Source organism: Panicum virgatum, chromosome 3K (assembly GCF_016808335.1).
Source record: "Panicum virgatum strain AP13 chromosome 3K, P.virgatum_v5, whole genome shotgun sequence".
In the NCBI taxonomy this organism is placed as follows: Eukaryota; Viridiplantae; Streptophyta; class Magnoliopsida; order Poales; family Poaceae; genus Panicum; species Panicum virgatum.
The window spans coordinates 30,236,326-30,257,174 of NC_053138.1; the positions used below are offsets into that span (position 1 = coordinate 30,236,326).

The 20,849-nt window shown below is 49.4% G+C and overlaps 1 protein-coding gene across 2 annotated transcripts; it reads right to left on the reverse strand.

Annotated features, from left to right (window-relative positions):
• Positions 1-16,883: 16,883 nt before the first annotated feature.
• Positions 16,884-19,845, reverse strand: LOC120698904 (elongation factor 1-alpha-like). Of its 2 annotated transcripts, none has more exons than XM_039982675.1 (3): positions 19,756-19,845; positions 18,686-19,170; positions 16,884-18,025 (listed from the first exon to the last, which is right to left on the reverse strand). In XM_039982675.1, the coding sequence occupies exons 2-3, from the start codon at positions 19,145-19,147 to the stop codon at positions 17,144-17,146; spliced, it is 1,344 nt and encodes a 447-aa protein (XP_039838609.1). In that variant the 5' UTR covers positions 19,148-19,170; positions 19,756-19,845; the 3' UTR covers positions 16,884-17,143. The 2 variants fall into 2 exon arrangements, with proteins under 2 accessions (XP_039838609.1, XP_039838611.1); XM_039982677.1 differs by having other exon boundaries at positions 18,686-19,149; positions 19,756-19,837.
• Between the last annotated feature and the right edge of the window lie 1,004 nt (positions 19,846-20,849).

Here is a 20,849-nt window from a genome sequence, read left to right on the forward strand (position 1 = left end):
AATTTCTTTGCTAAAGTGTCAAAGGGGCAGTTGGAATGTGGTACACTTGACCAATCGGCCTCCACTGTTTCCAGAAATCCCACTTGTTTGGTCCAGAATGACTCAAAGTGAAACCTAGCCTTAGTTGGCTGGACATCATTCAGTCCTAGCAGGAGTGGGCAGTGATCTGACCCCTCTGTAGCAGTACTTTGTAGCAAGCAATTAGGGTACAACTGATCCCATTCTAATGAGCAAAGTGCTCTATCCAGTTTGACTAAGGTTGGTATATCCTGCTGATTTGATCATGTGAATTTGCGCCCCTGCAGTGGCAGATCCTTGAGTTCCAGATCATTGATCAAACGGCGAAACCTTCCCATCATTGCCCTGTTGACGTTTCCATTATTCTTCTCCTAACATGGGGAAATGTTCAGTGGCGGAGGACCTAGTGTGGCGAGGTATGGCGCTCGCCATATCTCGGCGCGCCGCATCCCCTCGCCGTCGCCGGCCTCGGTAGCCGCTAGGTCCGCCAGGAGCGTCCCCCGCTTGCGCGCCGCATCCCCTCGCCACACCTAATTTTTTTGGCGTCCTCCGCCACTGGAAATGTTAGGACATTGCTGCTGTGATATATGTTCGTTGATGTTGTGCATTGTGATCATGTCAAGAGAATTCTCCATTCTTAGGCATAGAATCTTTTAAATAAAATGAGCATTAAATTATACTGTTTTAGATCTTCAGTTTTGACTTAATAGACTCCGGAGCATATGTTGTAAATTAAGCATCATATTTCTATTAGGTTGGAAGCCTAAAATCTGCAAGCACAAAAGTTTGCTATTCAGTAGTCAACAGAAAGGACATTATTAGCGAACCAGTTTTTTGCTGTTTGTTTACCATGCAATTTGAGATTGGGCCTCACTTTGCATTTCACCATGAGTTATGAGTGTATTGACTCTGAAGGTACACTGTTAACTTCATTTGTGGGTCGACCAAATAACTTGTGATGCCTTTCATTGAATACTTGATCTCATGCAGATGCAGTTACATTTGCTCATTTTTCCTTTTGATAGTACAAACAATCTTTCTTACCAGGGAACAGGGCTCTTTTAAGTGGGGCTCGTGGACTACAAGGAATAGATCATGTTAATTTATTTATTTATTTTGTAAGTAGCTCAGCTCAACTGTTGATGCTTGAGAATGAGATCATGTATTTTTGAAGCTCCCATATAGGATTATCATTCATTTATCGTACCACACAAATTAATACATTTTGTATTGTTTGAAATTTGTTCCAATCGTACAATTTTGACTGTAGTCAATGGAAGATGAACGCCGGGGATCAAAAGAACTGCCTGTACACCAAAGAGCAACTAGACTTTCAAGACTTGTGCAACCTTTGAAATAGATAGAAATAGACATATTTGCTCATAGAATTGTATGCAGCGATACAAAGTAAGGACTAATGATCATCTAGGCCAGCACTAGCGTCTAGCGATATGGGAATAATCTTTGTAGGAAGGAATGATTAGTGTATTCCTCCAAACCCTAGAAGGGTGGGTATATATTAACTGTACATGGGCCTCTAGATGGGCCTTAACACCTGGGCCATATGGGTCATTCACATATACACCAACACCCCCCGCAGTTTGAACTACCGGTGCAGCGGAGTTCAAGACTGGACAAAAAAAAGCACACACAGGGCAAACACCCCCAGCCACAACTAGCCACTTGCTACATTGAGGCTGGAGCGAAACTCCGAGAAGGTCGAGCAGGGGAGACCCTTGGTGAAGATGTCAGCAAACTGGGTGGTGGTCGGGATATGGAGGACCTGAACATCACCGATAGCGACCCTGTCGCGAATGAAGTGCAAGTCGATCTCCACATGCTTCGTCCGCAGATGCTGAACGGGGTTGGTGGAGAGATACACGGTGCTGACGTTGTCGCAATAGACGAGCGTGCTCTTGGCAAGCGGAATATATAGCTCCGCCAAGAGCTGTCGGAGCCAGGACGCCTCTGCCACGCCGTTAGAGACAGCACGGTACTTCGCCTCGGCACTGGAACGGGAGACAACTGGCTGCCGCTTGGACGACCATGAGATAAGGTTGCCGCCCAGGAAGACGGCATAGCCGGAAGTGGAGCAGCGAGTGTCCGGACAGCCAGCCCAGTCAGCGTCGGTGTAGACAACCAGCTCAGCAGAAGGAGATCGGTGAAGAACCAGGCCGAAGTCAATAGTGCCACGAACGTAGCGGAGGAGACGCCTCAGCGCAGCAAGATGTGACTCCCGTAGATCATGCATATGAAGGCAGACCTACTGAACAGCATATGTGAGGTCCGTCCTGGTGAAAGTGAGATACTGCAAGGCGCCAGCAAGACTCCGATAGGCAATAGGGTCAGCCACGGGATCATCCATATCAGTAGACAACTTCGCCTGAGTGTCGACAGGAGTGGAGCAGGGCTTGCAATCAGTCATCCCAGTTCGCTCCAGAATATCAAGTGCATACTGCCGCTGGTGAAGGAGAAGGCCAGACGGGCGAGGTTCAACAGTAACACCCAAGAAGTGGTGGAGCTGACCAAGATCCTTCATAGCAAACTCCTGCTGCATAGAGGAGATGATGCGCTGAAGCAACTGCTGACTGGAGGTTGTGAACACAATGTCATCAACATAGAGCAGCAGGTAGGCAGTCTCATTCCCACGGCGGTAGATGAACAGAGAAGTATCAGACTTGGCCTCGGTGAACCCCAATGACAGCAAGAATGTGGCGAACCAAGAATACCAAGACCGAGGAGCCTGCTTCAGACCATAGAGAGACTTGTTGAGCCGGCAGACCATATTCGGATGACTGGAGTCCACAAATCCCGCCGGCTGACTGGAGTAGACTGTCTCTGAAAGAGTGCCATGGAGAAAGGCATTCTTCACATCCAGCTGGTGCACAGGCCATGAGCGAGAGAGAGCGAGCGAGAGGACCGTGCACACAGTAGCAAGTTTCACCTCTGGACTGAAGGTCTCATCATAGTCCACACCAGGCTGCTGGGTGAAGCTCCGGAGAACCCATCGAGCCTTGTAGCGATCCAGTATGCCATCAGCCCGACGCTTGTGCGTCCAGATCCACTTGCCAGTGACCACATTGCAACCAGACGGACGCGGCACGAGGTCCCACGTCTGGTAGGCAAGAAGAGCCGCGTACTCCTCTTCCATCATGCGATGCCAGTGAGGATCCGCCAAGGCGTCGCGGACAGAGGAGGGTACCGGAGAGATCCGCGGCTCTCCCTCGGTGGCGGAGAGAGTCGCGGGCTGAGAAGCCATCCGCCGAGTCACTATGGGATGAATATGACCAATGTCCCGATGGATGATTGGCGGGTGGTACACAGCCGGCTCGACTCGATAGCGAGTCGGTAGAGGCGGTTGTGGCGACGGCTTCGGTGTACATTGAGGTGGGGACTCCGGTGCCGAAGTCGGGTCCGGCGCCGTTGCTGGCACCGAACGACACCGGTACACCTGCATCGGCTGGGCGTAGCACACAGGCACTGGAGGAGGAACCAGGGCCACGCATGGCGCAGCAAGAGACACCGGGGCCGCGCGTGACACGACAGGAGGTCCCGGGGCCGCACGTGGCGCGACAGCAGGCACCGGGGCCGCGCGTGGCGCATCAGGGATCACCGAAAGCGGTGCCGGTGTACCAGGAAAACCTGCAGGGAAAGGACCGACAGACAAAGGTGGCTGAACCACCGGGAAGGTGTAGAGGAGGTGGAGTAGGGGAAATCCGACTCATCAAACACAACATGTCGGGAGATGAGGATCCGACGAGAGGTGAGGTCAAAGCAGTGGTACCACTTGTGGTCAGGGGAGTAACCAAGAAACACACACCGTGTCGAGCGGGGCACCAGCTTGTGAGCAGCAGTGGCGGAGATGTTAGGGTAACATACACACCCGAAGACACGAAGGTGGTCGTAGCAAGGAGGGGTACTAAAAAGAGCGTGGTGTGGAGTGGGAGCAGGGGAAGCAGTGGACGGAAGGCGGTTAAGCAAGTAGGTTTCGGTGTGGAGACTCTCAGCCCAGAAGCGAGGAGGCAGAGATGCCTGGATCAGAAGGGTGCACATGACGTCGTTCGTCGTGCGAATCATCCGCTCAGCCTTGTCGTTCTGGGTAGAGGTATACAGACAAGACATATGCAGCTGAACACCCCGAGAGAGGAAGAAAGAACGGGAGGTGGAGTTATCGAACTCACACCTGTTGTCACACTGGACGGCCTTAATGGTGAGGCCGAACTGAGTGGACACCCAGGCAAATAAGTGGAGGAGGGTGGGAAAAGTCTCAGATTTGGTGCGCAAAGGAAAAGTCCAAGAGTAATGAGAGAAATTATCAACCACCACCAGATAGTATTTATAACCAGAAATGCTAGGTACAGGAGATGTCCACAGGTCACAGTGAACAAGATCAAAGGCATGCGTCACATGCAAAGAAGAGGAAGAAAAAGGAAGTCTAACATGACGACCTAGCTGGCACATATGACAGATGTGCTCAGTAGGAGCCCTAGTACAAGGAACATCGGTTCTACGACTAAGCTGAGCCAAAATGTCGCGGCCAGGGTGATCAAGACGGCAGTGCCAGGAGGTGGAAGACGGCATCATGGCAAAAGCGGCAGACGAAGAAGAGGTCGAAGGTAGTGCAACGGAAGACGGGAGGCGAAGGGTGTAAAGGGGCCCCGTGCTGTCACATCAGATGAGCGGACGCCGGGAAGCCGAATCCTTCACAGTAAGACCAGAAGAGTCAAATTCGATGGAACAAGAATTGTCAGCTATAAATTGGCGAATGGAAAGAAGGTTATGAACCATCTGAGGAGCAATAAGGATATTGGAAAGACGAAAAGAACTAGGAGCAGAACCCACGGCGGTGACAGGAAGGCAAGACCCATCACCAACCATGATGGAAGAAGGACAAGAAGGGTGTGGGGGTCGGACGGAAGAAAGCATACCAGCATCTGGGGTGGTGTGGAAGGAGGCACCCGAGTAAGCGATCCACACGGTACTGACCGGCGGCGTCAGCCCCATGGTGCTGAAGGACTGTGCCAGCACGACCTGGTCCCACCCCCTAGGCCAGGCCGGCTGCTGGCTGGGCTGAGCGGGCGGGGTCCAGGACGGCGCAAATAGGGGAGCAACACCGTTGAACATGGCCGCCGGCTGGGGCTGAGGACGAGCACCCCCCGACCCTGAAACGGCCACATCGAGATGCGCCCTGACCATGGGTTGCTGAAGGATGGGCAGGATGTACCTCCAGGGGCAGGAGCAGGAGTGGGAACCGTAGTCGGAGTTGGAGTGCCCCGACATCCCCCACCAGCACCACCAGGAGCAATGCCGCCAGCACCACCACCACGACGTCCCCCCCCACCGACAACGCCCGCGGCCCCCTCCACCCCCGATCTGGTCGGTGGGAGGAGCACCAAGGAGGGAGGTGGCAGGCGAGGCAGAGGAAGCCGGTGGAGCAGCCACGAGCGCGGTGGAGGTGGATGTGGACGAGCCAGTCGTGGGACCCCTGGTGATCTCCTCGAGGACGAGGTCGTCCCGGACCTGCAGGAAGGAGGGGAAGGGCCTCTGGCGGGTGATCCATGTCCGTAGGTGGTCGTAGCTGCTGTTGAGACCCCACAGGACATTGAGCACCAAGACCCAGTCGGGCACCCGAGGTCGTGAAGAGCATTGGCCATGCCCTTCATCCTCCTGCAGAACTCCCCAACAGAGAGGTCCCCCTGCTCGAAGGTGCGAAAGGAGGCGTCGAGCTGGAGAGCGCGGAACTCGGTATTGCCGAGGAACTGCCCCTCGAGCGCCAGCCATGCCTGTCGAGCGGTGCCGCCTTGAGTCCTGACGATGTCCTGCAGATCTAGGGAGATGGTCCCAAAGATCCAGGACATGACGACACTGTCGAGGCGCAGCCACACCATGTCCCGCGCCTCGACCGGCGTGTCGAGGAGGACATGGTCGTCGAGGGCGTAGCGGCGGAGGGCGAGGAGGACCTGGTCCCGCCAGTGCCCGTAGGAGAAGGGCGTGGGGTCGAGGAGGACGGAGGAGGACGGAGACCAAGGCCCTGATGTTCTGGATGCCGGCGGCCTGAAGGTGGAGCTGAGCGACCATGGGATCGGTCGGGTCGGGTCGGGCCGGGGTCCAGAACCAGAGGGCGGAGCCTGGTGGGAAGAAGAGGCGCCGTGCTTGGTGAAAGGGACGATGGGCTGCGGGCCGGAGGAGACACGGAAGTAGTGCTCCGCCTCGGCAACCCGACGAGTGAGAGCATCGGCCGCGGAGCGCTCGCGTTCCCAAGTGAGGGCAGCCGCACGGACCCGCTCTTGAGCCGCCGAAGCCTCGGACTTGGCGGCGAGGAGGGCCGCGACGAGAGCTGAGTTGGTCTGCTGCCCACGGAGGGCGGCGGTGGCGTACGGCGCATCCGCGGGGGGCATCCCGAGCCCAGGCCACACAGGTGCGGGCGTGGCCGGCGCGGGAAGGGCTTCAGGAAGGGTGGCGTTGGTGGGAAGGGGCTGCTTGCCCGCAGTGACAGCGGCGTGGTGGGCGGCGACCGCGGCGGCGCCCGCGGCTGGAGCAGGGGCGGCGGCGCCCGGAGCAGCGGGAGGAGCAGGGGGTATGCCCAGGCCGCCCGCGGCGGCTGCGCCCAGGCCCGGCCCCCATGCAGCAGCGGTGAGGGTGGACGCGGGGTGGGGCCACGCGCACGCGCGCGCCGCGCCGGCAGCAGAGGAGGCGGCGGCGCCCTGGGGCCATGCCCGCGCCGCGCCGGGAGCAGAGGAGGCGGCGCCGGGAGCAGGCGATAGGGGAGGGAAGGAGGAGAGGGGAGGGGGCGCCGGCGGCTGGCCGACCATGGCGGCGGCGGCTTCGACGGCGGCAGCGGCTGGAGGGTGAGAGGAGAGAGAAACCTAGGCAATTGATACCATATAGGAAGGAATGATTAGTATATTCCTCCAAACCCTAGAAGGGTGGGTATATAGTAACTGTACATGGGCCTTTAGATGGGCCTTAACACCTGGGCCATATGGGCCATTCACATATACACCAACAATCTTGTAAAGTATATTGAGTTTGAGTATATAGTTGCTGGCAGATACCTGGTAAGAAGAGGAAGAGGGAGACAGAGGTGCCAAACTACTATTAGGTTGTTCCCTAGCTACCCCTCCTGATTAGGTACATATAGAAAAAGACTAGCTTTCTGGGATGAATCACATGAACTGCCTACGTACATATGCAAATGCAACAATCAAGTGAGCTTTCACTCATGTTTCAGGTGGTGATTAGTGCTTACTGATGAGACAAATATGTGATTTCTGTGGATTGCATAATTATTATTTGCTTCTTGAAGCGATTTGATTCAGTTTTACTGTGTGCACAAGTCATGAGTATAGTGTCTTTTTTTCCTCCGAAATTCTCTTGGGCAATGTTAAAATCAATGTCCAGTTTCTTTTCTGTTTTACCAGCTCTTGAATAATCTTATTCTCATGTGTACTGTATACATTTTCCTGGTGCAATAGGTCCATAATTTGTACAATCCAATTGATTAATACACTCAGTATATGTGGATAGAGCTGCTTCTCAAATGTACTAAACCCTAAATTTAAACCATTTTTAACTATCAGCTTTCAGTTTTTTATTATAAAAATAGTTTAATTGTGGTAAAGTTCAGTAGTGCAAACTGAATTACATTAGTCTGTATTTGTCCATTAGTTATAACAGATGGCTTGTTTTCCAGGAAAGTGTGGAATGGGACACAAGAGCAAAGTTCCTGGTAAGATGCGTGGATGTGGACATGATACAAATGTTGTAATGCTGTTGGGATCTCCAAGATTCTTCAGGAGCATCATGATGAGTTTAAGGTTGGGTACAATATTTTTCTTTAGTTATAAAGCAACGAGAATTTCCTATTGTAGAATCGAAAGTTTTTATGTGGGGCCACACATATGGGCAACGTCGCAAGAAGAGCGTGTGAAGCGCATGGATTGGCTGGCGGCCAAGTTATCTAGTTGTTTTGATTTGCTTCAAGTTAGTTGCTTCGGTTGTTGGGATGTGGGTTTGGTATTGGACTCTAGGTTTGATAGTTTGTTGGCTTGAAAACAGGGCACGTGAATCATCCACGTTATTTAAGCCAGTGTTGTAACCAGGAAAATCAAGCAAGTAATCTGTTCCCCCAGAGCTATTGTGCTCACATTTGTCCTCAGCTCCGGGGGCAGCGAGGCTTGACCTCGCAATCCCGTCGAGTGCCTGTGTTACTCCTACTTCCCCATCCACCATAACAAAAGTTCTGAAATAATTGATATTGTCTTTCAAACATTGAGTGAGATATCTGAATTTTGAAATTAAACATGGATAAACAATAATTGATTTAGTAACAATGGATATCCAATCTTTCGTTCCAGTGGACCATGGACATGGATGATTTGATGCTTTTTTTGTGGTATGAAATTAATTTTTGTGGTTCAGCTAGCACCTGTTCTGTATGTTCGGCAATGGTAAGGGAGATTTTTTTTAATTAAATACTGAGAGAAATAGCCCTCATCAAAACCTATTGATGATTTGAACACTTGCATATTGCGACCACTCCCTTACTTTCATTGCATTAAGCAACATCTTCAGTCCTTCTGGATTTGGGCACATGAAAAGGAAGCAGCATCTATATTTTTAACCTTTTTTCTGAAAGAAATACTGTAATGATATTCATTCTTATAATAATGATTGCTCAATCTTAGTTTTTATTTCTTGGTCCCTGAGACTACAGAGTGTATTACACTGTTATCTACTGGTGGTTTCCTTGTACGTTATATTGAACAACTAAAAATGGGTGCTACATTTTGTAAGAGGTAGCTTCTTTCAGTCCAAGAAAGTCATTCTCTTTCTCTCAGGGGTAGAACTACGAAGTGCAATATTTTGCTTCTCTCTGCCTTTCGATTGATCTATTTTTCATTTCTTTGTTTTTAATATCAGTAATAGATTAACACTTGTGTCAATTGCTTATGTTTGTATTTGTAGGGTAAGTGTGTGTGACTGTTTACCTGGTCAAAATTTGATTAAAGTAATTATGCTTAGACAGCACAGAACTAATCCTGGTAGTGCACATTGGCCAAGTAAGGTGGCGGTGGGCCCAGAAAATGATAGAAGCTAGAGCTGTGGGAAACATAGATGCCATTTTGGGGTTCATCAGAACTGGGGTTCATGTAGCTAACTCTGGTCCTATAGGTGGAAGGGCATGCTGCAGTTTCTCGTCATGCTATAGATCCAATATTGGCTGCCTCAAATGTTATTGTGAGCCTTCCGCAACTTGTTTTGTGGGAAGCTGATCCCTTGGACTCACAGGTACCATCCCATCTTGGTATTATCAAGTTAGCATAATCGATAATTCTCTATCACTTGCATCAATAAATATTCCACATTGAGGTGAATAGAGGTATTTTTTTTATTTTTAACCTTTTTTAATACTATTTTAAATTTAACCCGTATTGGTTTTTATTTGCAGGAAGTAGCCCGTTTGGTCGCGTCACCTACCCCCGCGCGACAGATAGCCTTTGTCGCACCAGTGCATGTGGCGTGACAGGGTGGCCATGCTGGCGGCCCGAGCCAGCGCTGCGCCAGGGGGGCGATGACATGGACAAGCCTGTCGCATCGCATGCACTGGCGTGACAAGGCTGTCGCGCCATGTGGGCTGGCGCGACAAGGCCAATGTCCTGGGCCCGCGGCAGCCCCTTCTCTCCCACCCTCCCTTTCTTTCCCTCCTCCTCTCCGACCAGAGCAGTAGCCAGGGCGACGCCGCCGGCCGCCGCCCCCAGATCCCCCCAAATCCGGATTTTTTTGGGGGGAAAAGTGGGGGGAATCGTTCCCCACCCTTCTCCGAAGGTATTGCCCCCCTAATATCTCATCGTTTAACCGTGTGCATTAGTAGTTATTGGTGGTTTTTTGTGATTAGGGTTAGGTTCTTGATATGAGAAATGGTGGTATTGTTGATAGTTTTCTCATGATTAGGGCTTTAGATGATACGTAGATGGTACTCTACTCTCGATTTGTGCGTGAGGTAGTACGTGCATGCATCGATTAATATGATTTCTAGGATTGAATAGTGAGAATGTTAATATGAGTTACATGTAATTTTATTCCATAGTTTTACGAATGTACATATTCGGTCCTTGTACCCACGACATGGTTCATCTGAGATTACACACACTCGATGGCTCGCTACACTGCTTGGAGTCCCTATATATAGTGCACCAAGGACATGGTGCGTCCCGGGTCTGGTGGAATCATTTCGATTGCAACCTCAAGGCCTGTGAAAAGGGTGACACGCGTGAACAGAAAAGTGTCCTGAATGAATCATGAAGTCACTGAAAAGTCAGGGCATCGTAGAGTCCAGACACTGAAAAGCCTAGGTATTGTAGAGTCCCATCACCGAAAAGCCTAGTTACTAAAAAGTGTACTGACTGAAACGTGAATTCACTTAAAAGTCTAGGCATCGTACAGTCCAGTCACTGAAAAGCCTAGTTAATGAAAAGTGTAATGACTCAAACATGAAGTCACTGAAAAGTCTAGGCATTGTAGAGTCCAATCACTGAAAAGTCTAGTTACTGAAAAGTCTACTCGCATTTTTCAGAATCTCTTTTCTAATTGGTGAGAGTTCTTCTGTGGATGCACTGACCACTAAATAGCAGAATTTGAGCAAACCTAGTATCTGCTCATCTGGTGCAAGTTTAGGTAAGTCCTAAAGATATTTCTATGACACACTTGTTTGTAATTGCCATGCACACTCAAGCTGGTTCTATAATATTTACTTATTTACTAAAGAAACAATCATTATCGCTAACAACATTCTCTTAATACTTGTGATAGCATTGCAAACTCCTGTCGCGCCGATCTCGGTGGCGCGACAGGAGGCTCTGTCGCGCCTACGATGTGAGAAAACATGCCATTCTAGGCCAATGGGCACGCTGGCACGACAGGATTGGGCCGTCGCGCCAGCGTGCCCGTTGGCCCAGAATGGCCTGGTTTCCGGAGTTGTTGGTGTGACAGAGCGTCTTGTCGCGCCAATGCCGGTGGAATTTCAGGAATTTCTTCTACTCTCCCAACTGGTTCTTCTAATGTTGTTGTACGGGTTATTTCAACAACCACCTCCAAGCAAACCACGTTTGCACGGTCAACAATATCCTTATACTGCCTCCAATGCGTTTCCGATTCTAACTTCATCAAAACATAATGTGGCCTAGCTTTACCGCAGTCAAATCTGCCCCTAAATGAAATTGCACCTTGCCCCAACTGTGTTTTGAAACCACATCTACCAAATCTTTGAAGGATGGAGGCCTATCAAACACTTGCACGTCCTTAAGCATATTCTCAAACTCTCCATATTCATTAACCAAACCACCATGAAAAATTCGAACTAAACGGTCCATCTACAAAATACAAAAACCCAAAATGTTCTCTATCATACTCATGGAAGTAAATCATCTACAAAAGTACTTGTACGTAGTCTATTATCCATTACTCAAACTAATCTCATTGCCACTATCTAACCCTAACAAATGTAGTATTTGGAACATGCAAGTCACTCCTCTCATTAAATTCGGGAACAGAGATTCATCTGAGTATAAGCAAAACATCCAATCAACAGAATACTACCATCTACAACAACTATCTTCAAATCAATAAGCAAACCCTAATCAACAACAACAACTAATATCTACCAATGTACAGGGTAAATCGAAGGGAGAAGGAGGGCAATACCTTCGGGGGAGGGGCCTGAGCGTCCCCCCCCCAAAAAAAAAACGCCGGATTTGGGGGGATCTAGGGGCCGGCGGCCGGCGGCGAGCAGCAAGGCGGCGCTGGCTTCGGGCGTCTGAGGGAAAGAGTGGAGGGGAGGGGGAGAAGGGGGCCGGCGCGGGCCCAGATAAATGGGCTTGTCGCGCCATCCCGCCTGGCGCGACAGGGAAGCCACGTCAGCGCCCCTCTGGCGCAGCGCTGGCTCGGGCCGCCAACGTGGCCCCCTTGTCGCGCCACATGCACTGGCGCGACAGAAGCTAATTGTCGCGCCGTTGCGCGTGGCGCAACCAAATGGGCTATGGGGGTGAAAATATAACTCTAGACGGGTTAAATTTAAAATATTAATAAAAAAGGGTTAAAAATAATAAAAAAATCGTGAATAGACGATGACCTTAATATATTATATGAATAAATGTTGATAGCCACATATAAAATTCCAACATGGATGTCACCTAATTTAAATATATACTACAACCAATGATATGGTAAACAAATAAGCTGGAATGCATTCGTTCCCTTGTTCCCCATCATTGTTAGATTTTACTGCTGGCAATTTGAGCACCATACCAGCCCCTGTAGCTTATTCTCTCATGTAGAAACTTTAATTTTTGGGATAGTAACACATACTACCAATACTGGAACACTCGTTGCATGGATAAATGCTCACGTATAATTTGTTGTTTGAGTATTCATAATGGAATTATCTCTTACACATTTTAATTTAAATGAAAAAAATACAGCTGTAGATTTGTTGCTTTCACCTCAGTAATAGCTTACTGCACTTAGAAAACAAGTTTTCATAGTTTTTACGGGTTGGTAGGTTAGTTGATGGAAGTGTCTAGGTCACAATGTTCAGAACTGACATTCATCTGCGCTGAGCCCTCCTTCTGTAACAGTTTTACTTCAAGGGCTGTGTTTAGTTCCCCTGGAAAGCACTGTGACAGGGAAAACACTGTAGCACGTTTCGTTTATTTGTGGTAGATATTGTCCTACTATGACCTAATTAGGCTCAAAAGATTCGTCTACATCAAAACTATGCAATTAGTTTTTTTATTTACCTACATTTAGTACCCCATGCATGGGTCATTTGCTACATTTAATATTTCGATGTGATGGAGATGTGATGTTTTTGTGGGGGTTTTTGGGGAACTAGACAGGGCCAAGGAAATTTCACTGTGGATTGTCCTGCATAGGATCCTCAGCTACTCTGTTTTTCATGTCCCAGGTGACCTTGTCTCCATCTCAAGCATCCATGCAGCGATGCAGTGCTACCATGGACTTCCACACCAAGGACCTCCCTTTATACTCTAACTTCTATATGGCGTGGAGGGGAGGCCTGAGAAGAGCCGGATGTTCCTGTAGCGACACGTGTCCTAGCGCAACGCGGAGCGTGGATTCCGCCCGCTCTCATGCCGCGCGCGCACCGCCTCGGTGGACCCCGCCGCCTCCGCGCTGTGTCTGGCCGCACCGCCTTCCCTTGCCGTGGGCCCCGGCGGGGCACGCCAAAGCGTCGACGACGCCTTGGATTCGCCTTGCGCCCCTTTCCGCTTTCGCCTCGCTGCTGTGGAGGCGGGGTAGGGTTTGGGGGCCGGCCGCTGCCGCCGTCTTTGGAGGGCGGCTTCCTTCGTGCGCCCCGCCAGCGGCGAGCCCACCGGCGGTGCACCGGACGTCCGTGGAGGCCGGCGCCGCCCTACTCCAGGTGTTGGGCGGCTTCCTTGGCGTGCCCCACCGGCGGCGAGGCGGCTTCCTTGCCGTGCTCCACCGGCGGTGAGCCCGCAGGCGGCGCGGCGGGCGCCCATGAAGGCCAGCGGCGCCCTCCTCCAGGTGCACTCCCCACGATGCGTGGAACTTCCCCTGCATTGTTGCCTCTGTTCTCCCAAACCCTGCGGTAGCCTGCAGATCTGCGCGATTCTTTGAACTCCGAAACGGCGAGGGGGTGTACTGCTTACTCCGTTTGATGATGATGCTTGCGTTCCTGTTCCATGTGCTCCATGTGCGCCTGTTTGTGCTCGCCGGTGGTCTTCCCTGCGGTCTCTGAAGTGGGTTCGCGCTGTCGCTCGCCCTGCCCGTGCTGATCTCCGCCTCCAGTTCGTCGGGTCCTGCTCCAGTTCGTCAGGTCCTGCTCCAGTATACAGATTTCATGACTTGGGTGCATTACAACTGCTGATTTTTGTGCGCCTGTGCTGGTTGAGATTATACCCGCCTGCTGGTGTCCTAGATTGGGATTACGCCTGCCTGCTGCCATCATTCGAACCGGGAGCGGCCGAGCGCGCTACTGTCCTAGTTTCCCCCAACCAGCAACAGCCCTGAGCTCTACAGTTTATTTGTGGATGTGTCCAGAAATCATTTCTTCAAAAGAATAGATGGTTGAATTCGAGGGTCAGGCAGCCATTGATGGGCACCAAGGGCTTCACGTACGCTGAGGCTATCTACTAGTACTATCTGCTATTATGAGACCCACGGACCGCAGGCGTCCCCATCACACAACTTCACCATCAACGAGGATGCCCTCCACTACACTGCAGCTGCCCAGGAAGCATTGGCTGCTCGATACCTACTTGAGCACCAGCAGCCTAGGTAAGTTGATTGAAAGGCCATGACAAGATGTGGATAGATATTGTCTACTTCGTTAAATTTTGATTGTATGCAAATGATAGTGGAAATGGGTGGAATTAGATTGAGCCATTGAAATTTTTTGGGTAAAGTCCATTTTTGACCATCCAACTATCGCGAAAGTCCGATTTTAGCCATCGAACTGCAAAACCGGGTATCTTTAGCCACTCAACTATCAAAACGGTTCGATTTTGACCATTGGCTGGTTTTGGCCGGCGGTTTTGCTGACGTGGCAATAGGGCCCACAGGTCAGCCGCCACCTCAGCGCTCTCTTCGTCTCCTTCCCGCCGCCGGCTCCCCCTCCATGCTCATCCCCACCGTCTGCACTTCCTCCGGCGAGCGAGTCTGGCGGAGCTGGCGAGCGGCGCGGCGGCTCCACGGTCGCGGGATGACGCGGCGCGGCGGGAGGGAAAGGGAGGCCCGCGGCGCGGCAGGCAGGAGGAAAAGGGAGGCCGGCAGCGTGGCGGCTCCACCGTCGCGAGACGACGCGGCGCGGTGGCCGGCTCCCCCTCCATGCTCATCTCCACCGTTTTTCTATCCGAAGATACCGGGAGAAAGAGGAGAGGAAGGGGAATCCGTCCCAGGGTTCTTGATGTGGGTTGAGCCATCGAGGAGGGCGCGCAGCCATAGGAGGCGGCTCAGAGCTCCGTGGCAGGCCCTGCTCGAGCGAGCGGAGTAGAAATTGGAGGTGGGTGGAGGTTGAGGAAGACGTGGTGCTCCTCTCTACCGATTTAATTTGAGAGTGGAAGCCCATATCCATGGATTGGCTCTCCGACCGGCCTTTCACAGCAGAACAGAGAGGTGGTGCTCGCCGTGCGTGGGGAAGGAGGTGAGGGTGGGGGAGGCGCTGCAACGACGGCTTTCGCCCTGGGCAGCACGCTCCCGTGACGGCGGCCTCGGGCCTCGGGTCAGCTGGAGAGGCGTGCGCGGGAAGGGCGGCGGCCGACGCAGGGTCAGCGGAGTTGGACAGGAGAGAGGAGAGGTAGAGGGAGAGAGAAAGAGGAGAGAGAGGAGGGCTGACAGGTGGGTCCCACCGCCACGATCCGGACGCAGTCGATAGTTGAATGGTCAAAAATAGACTTTACTCCAGAATTTTTGGCCGCTGGGCCTTATCTTTCACCATATTATTCAGCAGCTGTACATATATTCTTATATTTGTGCACTTGAATAATAATCGCTTGCGGCATTCGGCCATTATTTAGCATGATTTTACAGTCAGCAAATAATCTAGAAAACCTTGTCGTCTGTGATTGCTAATAGCTCGTGCAGATGAAGAATTACCAGCCTTTTGCTATTTTCATGAAGACTACGGAGCAATATTCAAGATAGGAGCTTTTGGGTTTCATGGTAACGAAGGGCATGGTGGTTTTCAAAATTTGATAGCTTGTATGGTGGGTTGAGCTAGGTGGGAATTTGCAACTGCCCTCTACTTCTCTTGTTTCTTGCCAGAGTCCACATTCCACAAAGAATGTCAGTTCGTTGGTCTGAATCCAGAACAGACGCGACACAGGCAATCTACCAGCGCATGTTTGATAGTTTCTTCAGCAGCACCACATACCTGACAACTGGATCTATATGGCACTTGTGTGAAATTTGGCGTTGCAGGTTAAAATTCATGAATGACTCGCACCTTTCAAGGTACATATCCAATTTGCAAGCATGTTTCCAGCCATGCTGTTGGTGTTCAGAGTCCAGTACTCCAGTAACCGGTATGCTGATTACACCGACTTGAGTAATTGCAATGCTTTTCCATCGACCACGCCCAAAAAATCATTCTTAGCACGCCCAAATGAATACACGCACGATTGCACCAGCATCCATATGTAAATGCATCACAGATTACTCATTCCACTGGCAGCGCGTTATGCAATTACACGACTTAATCTTCACTTGCCATGAACTCTGAATAACATAACTATTTTCAGTTGGCAGGCATCTTAACCGCTGTAAGGCATTCAATTTTAGGGTTCTGTTGATTCAAATTTCAGTGTTTTGTACTCGGTCGTTTTGACTTTTCTAAATTCATATATTTTGCTATGTATCTACACATATCATATCTAGATGCATAGTAAATATTATGAATCTAAAAAAAATCAAAACGACCTACATTTTAGAAAGGGGGAGTAATTCTCAAGCATTACAATCCAATTTTCCATGTTGTAATTCTCAGTTCTACAAGCATAACTACAGTTGTATCTGAAAAGAAGAAAAAAACAGTTCTGCAACGATCTAAACAGTTCTGCAGCACAGAACACAAACCTGCAAGATGAAGTTTGAACTCAAAAGACAAAGAAAATGAGCAAACTGTACGGATTCGACATTTCTGAGACAGAGATCGCAAGTTTAAATTGTCAGATAGGATGAGTATCAAAATACAAGTTGTAGACGTCACCGGCTACCAAGTAAACTGAAAACTATGAAGTATTTTTTGGATGTAGCATACAAAGCATCAGATCAAACGGGTAAAGGAAATCAATGATAATGACAAGAATAACAAGTGGGAAACAGCAATATATTAGAAAACAAGGATTTACTTATAGCAATACGAAGAGATATAGACTCAGATTCATGGTTGATAATGGCACTAATCAGTCCAAGCATTCCAGTTTTCCCGAAGCCAAAATTACAAAAACAGGAATTGAACCCAAAGACGCATTTTACCAGCAAAATAACAGTTCACACAATACAATAACAGAAATGGCAATAGACAAAAGTAAGCCATGATAATAGATCATCTAGGTATCCCAAAAGAAGACACAGATTCAACCAGACATCATTTCTTCTTGGCAGCAGCCTTGGTCACCTTGGCGCCGGTCGGGTCCTTCTTCTCCACACTCTTGATGACTCCAACAGCAACTGTTTGTCTCATGTCACGGACGGCAAAGCGACCAAGAGGAGGGTACTCAGAGAATGTCTCCACAACCATGGGCTTCGTGGGAACCATCTTGACCATACCAGCATCACCATTCTTGAGGAACTTGGGCTCCTTCTCAAGCTCCTTACCAGATCGCCTGTCGATCTTGGTAATGAGCTCAGCAAACTTGACAGCAATGTGGGAGGTGTGGCAGTCCAGCACTGGGGCATAGCCGTTGCCGATCTGTCCAGGGTGGTTCATGATGATGACCTGGGAGGTGAAGCTGGCAGCCTCCTTGGCAGGGTCATCCTTGGAGTTGGAGGCCACATACCCACGCTTCAGATCCTTCACAGCAACGTTCTTCACGTTGAAGCCAACATTGTCACCAGGAAGGGCCTCCTGGAGAGCCTCGTGGTGCATCTCAACTGACTTCACCTCAGTAGTCAGGCCACTGGGGCCAAAGGTAACAACCATACCAGGCTTGATGATACCTGTCTCAACACGGCCAACAGGGACAGTTCCAATACCACCAATCTTGTACACATCCTGAAGGGGGAGACGCAGGGGCTTGTCCGAAGGCCTCTTGGGCTCGTTGATCTGGTCAAGAGCCTCAAGCAGGGTTGGGCCCTTGTACCAGTCAAGGTTGGTGGACCTCTCTATCATGTTGTCACCCTCAAAACCAGAGATGGGAACGAAGGCAATCTTGTCAGGGTTGTAGCCCACCTTCTTCAGGTAGGAGGAGACTTCCTTAACAATCTCATCATAACGAGCCTTGGAGTATTTGGGGGTGGTGGCATCCATCTAGAAACAGAAAAGCAGCAAACAATAACTATAGTAGTTCATGATGAGACTAGTGATGTAACAGCAACAATTTCAATTTTACATGAGAGAATAGAGAATACATAAAAAAATTCACTAGCCAACCAAAACTTTTTTAAAAGGCATCTCAATAGCTATAAGGAAATGTATAGAGGTAGATAAGCATGGACAAACCTAGTAGCAAACATCTAGTATTTGTACAGACATCACAATGTATATGACCATATCCCAATAACACAGCAGACAAACATATGTCACAACATATACAACAAAACATTCGAGTAAAAGAAAAGGGCATATAACAGCAGCAAGCATTTTATAAGAGAACTAAGTCATGAGCAGCTAGTGATCGTATTTGCATCACAACTTATGTATCCACTTGTATCCTCATTACTCGAAGTGGTGAGCATGAATTTATAACTAAATTACTGAAGACCTTCGTGGCAAATCATTTGACTAAACTACTAACATGCATTTACAGCAAACAGATGGTTTGTAATGCAGTCAATACGCATGCATTTTAACCGTCTATCAAATTCAGTAAACAAATTGCATCCACACAGTTTTCCTTTAAACATGAAGCACCAAACTTAACAGGAACAGACAGAATTATAATTGGCACAGAGATTTCTGGAATTTTACCTTGTTACAGCAGCAGATCATCTGCTTGACTCCAAGAGTGAAAGCAAGGAGAGCATGCTCACGGGTCTGGCCATCCTTGGAGATACCGGCCTCAAAACCACCAGTGGTGGAGTCAATGATAAGGACAGCACAGTCAGCCTGGGAGGTACCCGTGATCATGTTCTTGATGAAGTCACGGTGTCCAGGGGCATCAATGACCGTGCAGTAGTACTTGGTGGTCTCGAACTTCCACAGGGCGATATCAATGGTGATACCTCTCTCACGCTCGGCCTTGAGTTTGTCAAGCACCCAGGCGTACTTGAAGGACCTCTTGTTCATCTCCGCAGCCTCCTTCTCAAACCTCTCGATCACACGCTTGTCGATACCTCCAAGCTTGTAGATCAGGTGGCCGGTGGTGGTCGACTTGCCGGAGTCGACGTGGCCAATGACCACGATGTTGATGTGGGACTTCTCCTTACCCATGACTGCGGGTGAAGATTAAACCGCTGCATCAGATGAATCAGTTGTTAGAAATACTAAACAGAGCAGACGAGCAAGTATCAGCACCGAACTTGAAATCCAGAAATATATAAAATAAAGGCAGTTAAAATACAGTTTCACAAATCAGATCGGAAACTAGATTAAATAAAGACGGTGCATCTACATAATCATCAACCATACAGCAGGATAAACAGCAGCAGCCTCCTACATATAAAGGAATCAGATCAACCCTAAACTCTAAACACCCGATCTACAGATATAATTGACAAATCAACCTACAGTATGTAACTATCCGGACCCAGATGAATCCAACCATAAGAATCACATCCTGGAATCATCGGAGCACGCGAAACCCACGAACCCTACGGAATCGGAGAGGCGAGTATCAACAAACCAGTCAATACCAGACGCCAAACCCAGGAAGCAAGCGAGCAAACAAAACCCTACAAACTCTACGAAATCGGATATGTGATTATCAAATCGTCGAAGCAATCGAGCAAGCAAGACCCAACGGAATCGGATATGAGATTATCAACACCACAATCACTACCAGAAGGCCAAGTCGCTACTAGCAAGAGGGAGCAACAAACCTGAGGCGGCGCGGGGATGAGGGGGAGGCGGAGGCGACGGCGACTCGGGAGGGGAGGGGAGGGGAGGTTGCCTGGTGGTCTGGACTCAGGCCGCTAGGGTTCGGGGGTTTATATCGCAAGTGCGGCGGCGAGGAGTCGAGTGGAGTCGGTGCGTGGCAGGCCGGGCCAGACCAAGGAATGGGCTGCCGAGACGTGTCTGAGGGCCCATATGTGAAACCCATTTGAGGCCCAAAGCGCTATCCAGTCTCGTGACCCGCACCGTACGTCGCGTGTCCTCAACTGCTATTTTTTTTAACAGCGTGCCCTCAACTGCATCTTAGTTCAGCTGCCACTGATTCGCTGGTAAATTCCTAATCATTTGTCTTTCAAAAAATAATCCCGATCATTTGTTTCTTCCAAAACCTTAATTTCGCTCCTAGTCGCGAGTTAAGGTTGTGTTTAGTTCGCGAAAAAAGTTTAGATTTTAGTACTATAGCACTTTTCGTTGTTATTTGACAATTAATGTCCAATCATGAACCAATTAGGCTTAAAACATTCATCTCATATGAATCAGTTATATTATGTAATTAGTTATTTTTTCAACTGCATTTAATGCTCCATGCATGCGTTCAAAAATTTGATGCAAACAGATACTATAGAAATTTTTTTGGAACTAAACAGAGTAGATCTGCTTGGTTTGGTGTTATTAGAGTGGTCTTTATACAGTGATACACAAGGTCAAGCACCCCCCCCCCCCCTCGTTTCTTCTTGAAATGGCTCCAAAGTTAGCTGTTCAAGTTTTCATTACCATTCACCCGTTCAGGAAGAAAAACAGCCTGTGCTCAGTTGTTTGCAATTGGGAGTTCGACAGAATTTGAATAGGTTCAATTTGTGTGCTTCATTCATCAGTAGTGTTGAATCTTGTCACCATGCATCTTTGACGAGTTGTCAGAATTTAATCGAATTATGTAGTACACCACTCCATTTTGCCTGTGCTGACTATTATTGATAGAGCGGCATTTGGTCCCGCGATCAAGGAATGCTTTGTGGCGTAAGCTGTTTTTTTCGTAGCAAGCAATTTGTCCAGCTAGCTAATGTGGTGTATGACTTATGAG

Coding starts and splice junctions, on each gene's coding strand:
- LOC120698904 (XM_039982675.1), bottom strand. CDS start 19,147: ATGGGTAAGGAGAAGTCCCACATCAACATCGTGGTCATTGGCCACGTC. Junction 18,026..18,685: donor TGATCTGCTGCTGTAACAAG/GTAAAATTCCAG, acceptor TTCTGTTTCTAG/ATGGATGCCACCACCCCCAA.